The sequence below is a fragment of the Tursiops truncatus genome, chromosome 2 (genome assembly GCF_011762595.2).
Source record: "Tursiops truncatus isolate mTurTru1 chromosome 2, mTurTru1.mat.Y, whole genome shotgun sequence".
Taxonomy (NCBI): domain Eukaryota; kingdom Metazoa; phylum Chordata; class Mammalia; order Artiodactyla; family Delphinidae; genus Tursiops; species Tursiops truncatus.
In genome coordinates, this window is record NC_047035.1 from 66,906,318 (window position 1) to 66,916,976 (window position 10,659).

Below are 10,659 nucleotides of genomic sequence, written 5' to 3' on the forward strand. Positions count from 1 at the left end.
CGGTGCCGAAGGGCTCCTGTATGAATATCAGTTCTTACTGTTATGTGCTGAGTGTTAGGATACTAGGTAATAGCATTTACTATATATAATTAGCTCATGGAGAAATCTAATTATAGCTCCCTATGATTACTAACTTACAGCCATTGTTATCATTTTTGTTATTCAATTTCGTTATTAACATTGCCTTGACCAAGTCTTAGTCAAGTAAAACTGATTCTTCACTGACTTATTCAAGAATCTGTGCCCATCAAGAAGGGTCAGACTTCTGGTTAATGTCTAAATAGAAGTTTTTGGGGGTTTTTTTGGCTGAGCCAAGGTGGCACATGGGATCTTTTTTACCCGTGTCCCCTGCATCGGAAGGTGGACTCTCAACCACTGCACCACCAGGGAAGCCCCACAAGGGATCTTAATTACCCGACCTGGGATAAAACTCGTGCCCCATGCAGTGGAAGCGTGTAGTCCTAACCACTGGATTGCCAGAGAATTCCCTAAATAGGATATTTTTAGCTGCCTAAATTAATTACTTAACGAAGTGAGAATATTCCAAACTTATTTCTATTTCACATTAATTTCATTGCATCTGTAGTATTTCTATTTTTGATGCCCAAATTAATCTGATCTTAATTCCTCACACAAAATAAAAGAAAAATATCTGATTTGCATTATTGTAAAAATATTGTTTGTCATTTTAAAAATATTGTCATTTTGACTATGAATATGCAAAAATTACTATATTAATTTCTATATTTAACCATTTCTTTTGCTTCTTTTTTGTTGTTATTTTCAGTTTCTCATTCCAATTATGGATCTGATCAACTCTAATGATTACCTGCTCAATGTCTCTACTTCAATAAGAAACAGCATTCACATTCCAACATCTGCCTCAAAAGTGATTGTTGCACTTCTTTTGTTCACATCATTTATAATTGGCACTATCACCAACGGTTTCTACCTATGGGTGCTAAAATTCAAGATGAAAAAGACTGTTAATACTCTCTTATATTTTCATCTCATTCTCTCTTATTTTATTTCAACATTATTTTTGCCATTTCTGGCCATCTCCTACCTTCAGGAAAATCACTGGAGCTTTGGAATGGCCACATGCAAGGTCTTCAATAGCATTTTGTCTGCAGGGATGTTTGCCTCTGTTTTCTTCCTCTCAGCCATCAGCATTGATCGTTATCTTCTCGCTCTTCACCCGGTGTGGTCACAGCTGCACCGAACCCCACGCTGGGTTTCCAGCATCATCTTGGGAGTCTGGATATTTGCCACTGCCCTCAGCATGCCCTATGTGGTTTTCAGGGAGGTACATGATGACCATAAAGGAAGAGTGACCTGCCAGAATAACTATGCTGTGTCTACTAACTGGGAAGGCAAAAAGATGCAAACATTAAGAAAATGGATTCATGTAGCCTGTTTCAGCAGCCGCTTCTTGCTGGGCTTCCTTCTGCCTTTCCTCATCATCACCTTTTGTTATGAAAGAGTAGCCAAAAAGATGAAAGAGAGGAGCCTCTTCAAATCCAACAAGCCCTTCAAAGTCATGATGACTGCCGTTATCTCTTTCTTTGTGTGTTGGATGCCCTACCATGTATACCAAGGTTTAGTTCTCACTAAGGACAGATCACTACTTTTCCAGTTGACTCTGATACTCACAGTGATAACTACTTCTTTCAATACTGTCTTTTCTCCCACACTCTACCTATTTACTGGGGAGAACTTCAGAAAGGTTTTCAAGAAGTCTGTTCTTGCTCTTTTTGAGTCAACATTCAGTGAAGATTCTTCGGGAGAAAGGACACAAAACCTAAATTCAGAAGCCGATATTTAAATTCTGGATCCCAGAGAAAAGAATGGATTCTTAGTCAATGATATCACCAGAGACAGACCCTCAACTCTTGTATAATATAATCCCTATATTAGAGAGACACCTGGGCTGTATTATAGTTAGATCTATGAATATTATAAGGGCTGTAAAATGTGATGGGTGATGTTGCAAATGTGATTTTTTTTTTTTACTTTCGTTGTGGTAAAATATATATAACACCATTTTTCATTGTACATTTTAGTGGCATGACCTAAATTCACAATATTTTGCAACCATCACCACTATCCATTTCCAAAATTTTTATCACCCAAAAGAGAAACTACGCATTAAGCAATAACTCCTCTTTCACACCCCTACCCCCCGCCCCTTCCCCTAGCTCCTCATATCCTCCAATCTGCTTTCTATCTCTATGAATTTGCTATTCAAGATATTCCACGTAAGTGGAATCATACAATATTTCTCCTTTTGTGTCTGGCTTATTTAACGTAGCATAATGTTTTCAAGGTTCATCCATGTTGTAACATGTATCAGAACTTCATTCTTTTTATGGCTAAATAATATTCTGTTATATGTATATACCACATTTTGTTTATCCATTCTTCTGTTGAGAGACATCTGAGCTGTTTCCACCTTTTGGCTATTGTGAATCATGCTACCATGAACACTGGTGTACAAGTGTCTGTTTGAGTCTTTATTTTCAATTATTTTGAATTGCTGGGTCACGTGGCAATTCTATGTTTAAGTTTTTGAGGAATTGCCACTTTTTTCCACAACAGCTGTACCATGTTGCATTCTCATCAGCAATGTACAAAAGTTCTAGTTTCTCCATACCCTCACCAACACCTATTATTTTCCTTTTTTTCAATTATAGCCATCCTAGTTGGTGTGAACTGATGCAAATGTGATTCTTAACCTTTGATTTTTGAGGCTATAGGAATATCATTTTCTAAATACCAATAGAACCCATCAATCTGAATTTTCTGTCACGGAATTTTCTACCAAATAGACATTTAGACCAAGGTCTTTATTCAGATAGCACCTAAATTATTTAATTGGTATGAACAAAATTTAACGTGGAGATGACAAGGCACTCATCTTGTCATCTCCATGTTAAAGAATAAAGAATTTATATTTTAATGTTTTAAGTATAAAGATACTTTAAGTGTCTTTTTAATATTTATGGATTAAGCTGTCACAGAAATATGGGACTAACACAATTATAAATGTTTGTGAGCCTGCCTGGGTAATGTCACAGTACATTTAATTCTAAAACAGCAATAACAAAATTAACTTTGTTTCCCTGGTTTTCAAGTTTTGCATCAAGTTTTTGAAAAATATTACAGCACCTAAGTTATATAGGACCACATAGTATCAGTGACCTATTACCTTTTATATATTTAGTTAGTTCTATCTGTCGGTCAGTACATATCAATCAATAGATAGTTCTATCTAGTTCAACTAATACAGAAGGCAGATATTTAGGCCACAACGCAAACTCAGTCCCTAAATATTTCAGCTAGCTTTGCACAGACAATTCCAAGCCACAGGCGTACATCCTCCTCAGAAATCCCCCAAAAGGATGATATTAATTACAAAGGGTTACAGAGAGGAAGGGAAATTAATTTTCATTACTAACTTTTCATAGTGGGAAAGTAATAGTAGTTCTATGCCCTAGAAATTCTGCTAATTGACTTGGCATCACTGCTTTCTTGGGCACCTAGAGGCTTGGCCTCTCTCACTTTGAATATAAGGGACAAAAAATTTTGGGTAGGTGAACAGTTTCATTGTTGGCCCCTATTTCAAGTTTTGGAGCCTTGAATAGTGTCCCAGAGACGGAGAAGTAGGATGGAAGACCAGGCTGTGGCTCTGAGTGGCCCTTCAGCAAGAAGGGGCTGCTGCTCCTTCCCTCCACACACTCTCCCAGCGCCTGACAAGCCCACTGGAGTTTATGACGCAGGACTTAAGAAAGCAAGTTATTGGTTGGAACATAATGATTCTTTGAAACAAGAATCCTACTTTGGAAACCTAACAGCCACAGAGCCTTTGGTCTCCCTCCTCATATTTGCTACAGTAACAAACAAGGAAGTGCTCTTTCCGGGCTCTTTTATGTACTTTGTTCCATCTCTCTACAGACTGTAAACTCCTCAAGGACAGAGAGAAGCCTATCAATCATACTATTTCTTTTCTATAGTACTACATGTAAATGATATCCAGTAAAATATACTTAATGAAAATTGAATATGGGTCATGACAATATGTGATTTGAAAAAGGACTTTGGGTATAAAATAATAGGATTGAACCAGATTTTTATTTTAAAAAGATTTACATCACACTTACCTTGTGCCCAGGCATGGTTCAAAATGCTTTACAAATAGTAACTCACTTAATCCCACAGCAATTCTATGAAGTAGGTCACATTGTTATCACTCTTTTACAGGCTGTGAAACTGAAGCACTTGCCCAAGGCCGCACAGTAAGCAAGTGGAAGAGCCAGTATTGCAAGTCCAGGCAGTCTGGTGCTAGAATCAAACCATGCTCTTAATCACCCTACCCGCTGCCTGACGTCACTGTTAGGAGGCTGTGAGGCAGGGCTTCCAGCCCAAATATACATAGTCCGTTTATTTCATCAGAATTCACTATATTGACGGCAAAAATCAAAAAGAAGTTCCTAGAAAATGTCAGGATCCACATACAATGTAAAAAAAGAAAAAGCATTGAACTTGTAACCAGGAGATTTGGGTGGTGGTCTGGCTTTGCCTCTAGCTTGGTGTTTTATTTGGGGCAGGTTATCCACATTTTCTGGGCCTTACCTTCCTCATCTATAATATGGGACAGCTCGGAATGAGATTATGTATATGAAATTACTTCTAAAATATAAAACACTACATAAGTATAAGATATTATGAGGACGGTTTTTTAAGAAGTCACTTCAATTTTAAAAAGTAGGGTGTAAACTTGAGAAAATTCTCCCCAAATGTATTTTTTAATTTCCCTTAAAACTATGGTCAACTTTTAGAAAACCTGCTTGTTATGGTTGTGTTGATCTCATCAACATCCTCACTACTGTGAATTCTCCGGACCCAAGAGGTTTATAAACAAAGAATTAGTGGCTTTCCTTTGTGGAAATTGTGTGTGGAGACAGTGTATTAAAACAGTGTGCCTATTAGCATCAAATTATATGAACCTGCTTCATTATATTTGCCTCAAACTGGCTCAAGAACAGAATACAGGGATGATTAGAGATAGGTTTCAAACGCTAGCTTATGTTCTTTCCTCAAGAAATGGCTCCTGGAGGAGCTTCAAGATGGCGGAAGAGTAAGACGTGGAGATCACCTTCCTCCCCACATATACACCAGAAATACATCTACACGTGGAACAACTCCTACACCTACTGAACGCTGGCAGAAGACCTCAGACCTCCCAAAAGTCAAGAAACTCCCCACGTACCTGGGTAGGGCAAAAGAAAAAGGAAAAAACAGAGACAAAAGAATAGTGACGGGACCTGCACCAGTGGGAGGGAGCTGTGAAGGAGGAAAGGTTTCCACACAGTAGAAGCCCCTTCGCGGGCGGAGACTGCGGGTGGCAGAGGGGGTAAGCTTCGGAGCCGCGGAGGAGAGCACAGCAACAGGGCTGCGGAGGGCAAAGCGGAGAGATTCCCGCACTGAGGATCAGGGCTGACCGGCACTCACCAGCCCCAGAGGCTTGTCTGCTCACCCGCCGGGGTGGGCGGGGCTGGGAGCTGAGGCTCGGGCTTCAGTCGGAGTGCAGGGAGAGGACTGGGGTTGGCGGCGTGAACACAGCCTGCAGCCTGCAGCCTCCAGCCTGCAGCCTCCAGCCTGCAGCCTCCGTACTCCCTCCCAGCTAGCACCACGGCTAGCTGGGAGGGAGTACGGAGAAAAGTCTGGACCTGCCACAGAGGCAAGAGACTTTTTCTTCCTTGTTTGTTTCCTGGTGCGTGAGGAGAAGGGATTAAGAGCGCTGCTTAAAGGAGCTCCATAGACGGGAATGAGCCACGACTAAAAGCGCGGACCCCAGGGATGGGCATAAGACGCTAAGGCTGTTGCTGCCACCACCAAGAAGCCTGTGTGCGAGCACAGGTCACTCTCCACACCCCCCTTCTGGGGAGCCTGTGCAGCCCGCCACTGCCAGGGTCCTGGGATCCAGGTACAACTTCCCCGGGAGAACACACGGCGCGCCTCAGGCTGGTGCAACGTCCCGCTGGCCTCTGCCGCCGCAGGCTCACCCCACACTCCGTGCCCCTCCCTCCCCCTGGCCTGAGTGAGACAGAGTCCACGACGCAGCTGCTCCTTTAACCCCGTCCTGTCTGAACGAAGAACAGACGCCTTCCGGCGACCTACACGCAGAGGCGGGGCCAAATCCAAAGCTGAAACCCGGGAGCAGTGAGAACAAAGAAGAGAAAGGGAAATCTCTCCCAGCAGCCTCAGAAGCAGCGGATTAAAGCTCCACAATCAACTTGATGTACCCTGCATCTGTGGAATACATGAATAGACAACGAATCATCCCAAACTGAGGTGGACTTTGAGAGCAAGGTTTATGATTTTTTCCCCTTTTCCTCTTTTTGTGACTGTGTATGTGTATGCTTCTGTGTGAGATTTTGTCTGTATGGCTTTGCTTCTACCATTTGTCCTAGGGTTCTATCCATCCGTTTTTTGTTTTTAATTTTTTTTCTTAATAATTATTTTTTATTTTAATAACTTTATTTTATTTTATCTTACTTTATTTTATTTGACTTTATCTTCTTTCTTTCTTTTTTCCTTCCTTCCCTCCTTCCTTCCTTCCTTCCTCCCGCCCTGCCTCCCTCCCTCCCTCCCTCCTTTCTTTCTTTCTTCTATCAATTCTTTCTTTCTACTTTTTCTTCCTTTTATTCTGAGCCGTGTGGATTAAAGGCTCTTGGTGCTGCAGCCAGGAGTCAGTGCTGTGCCCCTGAGGTGGGAGAGCCAACTTCAGGACACTGGTCCACAAGAGACCTTCCAGTTCCACATAATATCAAATGGTGAAAATCTCCCAGAGATCTCCATCTCAACACGAGCACCCAGCTTCACTTAACGACCAGCAAGCTACAGTGCTGGCCACCCTATGCCAAACAACTAGCAAGACAGGAACACAACCCCACGCATTAGCAGAGAGGCTGCCTAAAATCATAAGTCCACAGACACCCCAAAACACACCACCAGACATGGACCTGCCCACCAGAAAGACAAGACCCAGCCTCATCCACCAGAACACAGGCACTAGTCCCCTCCACCAGAAAGCCTACACAACCCACTGAACCAACTTTAGCTACTGGGGACAGACACCAAAAACAACGGGAACTACAAACCTGCAGCCTGCGAAAAGGAGACCCCAAACACAGTAAGATAAACAAAATGAGAAGACAGAAAAACACACAGCAGTTGAAGGAGCAAGATAAAAACCCACCAGACCTAACAAATGAAGAGGAAATAGGCAGTCTACCTGAAAAAGAATTCAGAATAATGATAGTAAAGATGATCCAAAATCTTGGAAATAGAATAGACAAAATGCAAGAAACATTTAACAAGGACCTAGAAGAAATAAAGATGAAACAAGCAACGATGAACAACACAATAAATGAAATTAAAAATACTCTAGAAGGGATCAATAGCAGAATAACTGAGGCAGAAGAACGAACAAGTGACCTGGAAGCTAAAATAGTGGAAATAACTACTGCAGAGCAGAATAAAGAAAAAAGAATGAAAAGAACTGAGGACAGTCTCAGAGACCTCTGGGACAACATTAAATGCACCAACATTCGAATTATAGGGGTCCCAGAAGAAGAAGAGAAAAAGAAAGGGACTGAGAAAATATTTGAAGAGATTATAGTTGAAAACTTCCCTAATATGGGAAAGGAAATAGTTAATCAAGTCCAGGAAGCACCGAGAGTCCCATACAGGATAAATCCAAGGAGAAATACACCAAGACACATATTAATCAAACTGTCAAAAATTAAATACAAAGAAAACATATTAAAAGCAGCAAGGGAAAAACAACAGATAACACACAAGGGAATCCCCATAAGGTTAACAGCTGATCTTTCAGCAGAAACTCTGCAAGCCAGAAGGGACTGGCAGGACATATTTAAAGTGATGAAGGAGAAAAACCTGCAACCAAGATTACTCTACCCAGCAAGGATCTCATCAGATTTGATGGAGAAATTAAAACCTTTACAGACAAGCAAAAGCTGAGAGAGTTCAGCACCACCAAACCAGCTTTACAACAAAGACTAAAGGAACTTCTCTAGGCAAGAAACACAAGAGAAGGAAAAGACCTACAATAACGAACCCAAAACAATTAAGAAAATGGGAATAGGAACATACATATTGATAATTACCTTAAATGTAAATGGATAAAACGCTCCCACCAAAAGACACAGACTGGCTGAATGGATACAAAAACAAGACCCATATATATGCTGTCTACAAGAGACCCACTTCAGATATAGAGATACATACAGAGTGAAAGTAAGGGGATGGAAAAAGATATTCCATGCAAATGGAAAACAAAGGAAAGCTAGAGTAGCAATTCTCATATCAGACAAAACAGACTTTAAAATAAAGACTATTAGAAGAGACAAAGAAGGACACTACATAATGATCAAGGGATCAATCCAAGAAGAAGATATAATAATTGTAAATATTTATGTACCCAACATAGGAGTACCTCAATACATAAGGCAAATACTAACAGCTATAAAAGGGGAAATCGACAGTAACACATTCATAGCAGGGGACTTTAACACCCCACTTTCACCAATGGACAGATCATCCAAAATGAAAATAAATAAGGAAACACAAGCTTTAAATGATACATTAGGGCTTCCCTGGTGGTGTAGTGGTTGAGAATCTGCCTGCTAATGCAGGGGACACGGGTTCGAGTCGTGGTCCAGGAGGATCCCACATGCCGCGGAGCAACTAAGCCTGTGAGCCACAACTACTGAGCCTGCGTGTCTGGAGTCTGTGCTCCGCAACAAGAGAGGCCACGATAGTGAGAGGCCCGCGCACCGCGATGAAGTGTGGCCCATGCTTGCCACAACTAGAAAAAGCCCTCACACAGAAACAAAAACCCAACACAGCCAAAAATAAATAAATAAATTTTAAAAAAATAAGTAACTGTTTAAAAAAATAAATAAATAAAAATAAATGATATATTAAACAAGATGGGCTTAATTGATATTTATAGGACATTCCATCCAAAAGCAACAGAATACACATTTTTCTCAAGTGCTCATGGAACATTCTCCAGGATAGATCATATCTTGGGTCACAAATCAAGCCTTGGTAAATTTAAGAAAATTGAAATTGTATCAAGTATCTTTTCCAACCACAACGCTATGAGACTAGATATCAATTACAGGGAAAGATCTGTTAAAAATACAAACACATGGAGGCTAAACAATACTCTACTTAATAACGAAGTGATCACTGAAGAAATCAAAGAGGAAATAAAAAAATACCTAGAAACAAATGACAATGGAGACAGGATGACACAAAACCTATGGGATGCAGCAAAAGCAGTTCTAAGAGGGAAGTTTATAGCAATACAATCTTACCTTAAGAAACAGGAAACATCTCGAATAAACAACCTAACCTTGCACCTAAAGCAATTAAAGAAAGAAGAACAAAAAAACCCCAAAGTTAGCAGAAGGAAAGAAATCATAAAAATCAGATCAGAAATAAATGAAAAAGAAATGAAGGAAACGATAGCAAAGATCAATAAAACTAAAAGGTGGTTCTTTGAGAAGATAAACAAAATTGATAAACCATTAGCCAGACTCATCAAGAAAAAAAGGGAGAAGACTCAAATCAATAGAATTAGAAATGAAAAAGGAGAAGTAACAACTGACACTGCAGAAATACAAAAGATCATGAGAGGTTTAGAAAATATGAACAGACCAATCACAAGCACTGAAATTGAAACTGTGATTAAAAATCTTCCAACAAACAAAAGCTCAGGACCAGATGGCTTCACAGGCGACTTCTATCAAACTTTTAGAGAAGAGCTAACACCTATCCTTCTCAAACTCTTCCAAAATATAGCAGAGGGAGGAACGCTCCCAAACTCATTCTACAAGGCCACTATCACCCTGATACCAAAACCAGACAAGATTGTAACAAAGAAAGAAAACTACAGGCCAATAACACTGATGAACATAGATGCAAAACTCCTCAACAAAATACTAGCAAACAGAATCCAACAGCACATTGAAAGGATCATACACCATGATCAACTGGGGTTTATTCCAGGAATGCAAGGATTCTTCAATATACGGAAATCAATCAATGTGATAAACCATATTAACAAATCAAAGGAGTAAAACCATATGATCATCTCAATAGATGCAGAGAAAGTTTTTGACAAGATTCAACACCCATCTATGATAAAAAAAAACCCTCCAGAAAGTAGGTATAAAGGGAATTTACCTCAACATAATAAGGCCATACATGACAAACCCACAGCCAACGTCGTCCTTAGTGGTGAAAAACTGAAACCATTTCCACTAAGATCAGGAATAAGACAAGGTTGCCCACTCTCACCACTATTATTCAACATAGTTTTGGAAGTTTTAGCCACAGCAATCAGAGAAGAAAAAGAAATAAAAGGAATCCAAATTGGAAAAGAAGAAGTAAAACTGTCACTGTTTGCAGATGACATGATACTATACATAGAGAATCCTAAAGATTCTACCAGAAAAGTACTAGAGCTAATCAATGAATTTGGTAAAGTAGCAGGATACAAAATTAATGCACAGAAATCTCTTGCATTCCTATACACTAATGATGAAAAATCTGAAAGTGAAA

At 40.0% G+C, this 10,659-nt stretch overlaps 1 protein-coding gene across 1 annotated transcript; it reads left to right on the forward strand.

Annotated features, from left to right (window-relative positions):
• Positions 1–792: 792 nt before the first annotated feature.
• Positions 793–2,595, forward strand: GPR33 (G protein-coupled receptor 33). The gene has a single exon (XM_019924314.3). The coding sequence runs from the start codon at positions 803–805 to the stop codon at positions 1,823–1,825; it is 1,023 nt and encodes a 340-aa protein (XP_019779873.2). The 5' UTR covers positions 793–802; the 3' UTR covers positions 1,826–2,595.
• Positions 2,596–10,659: the final 8,064 nt, after the last annotated feature.

Bases quoted from the DNA above. Each gene is read 5' to 3' on its own strand.
- GPR33 (XM_019924314.3), top strand. From the start codon at position 803: ATGGATCTGATCAACTCTAATGATTACCTGCTCAATGTCTCTACTTCA.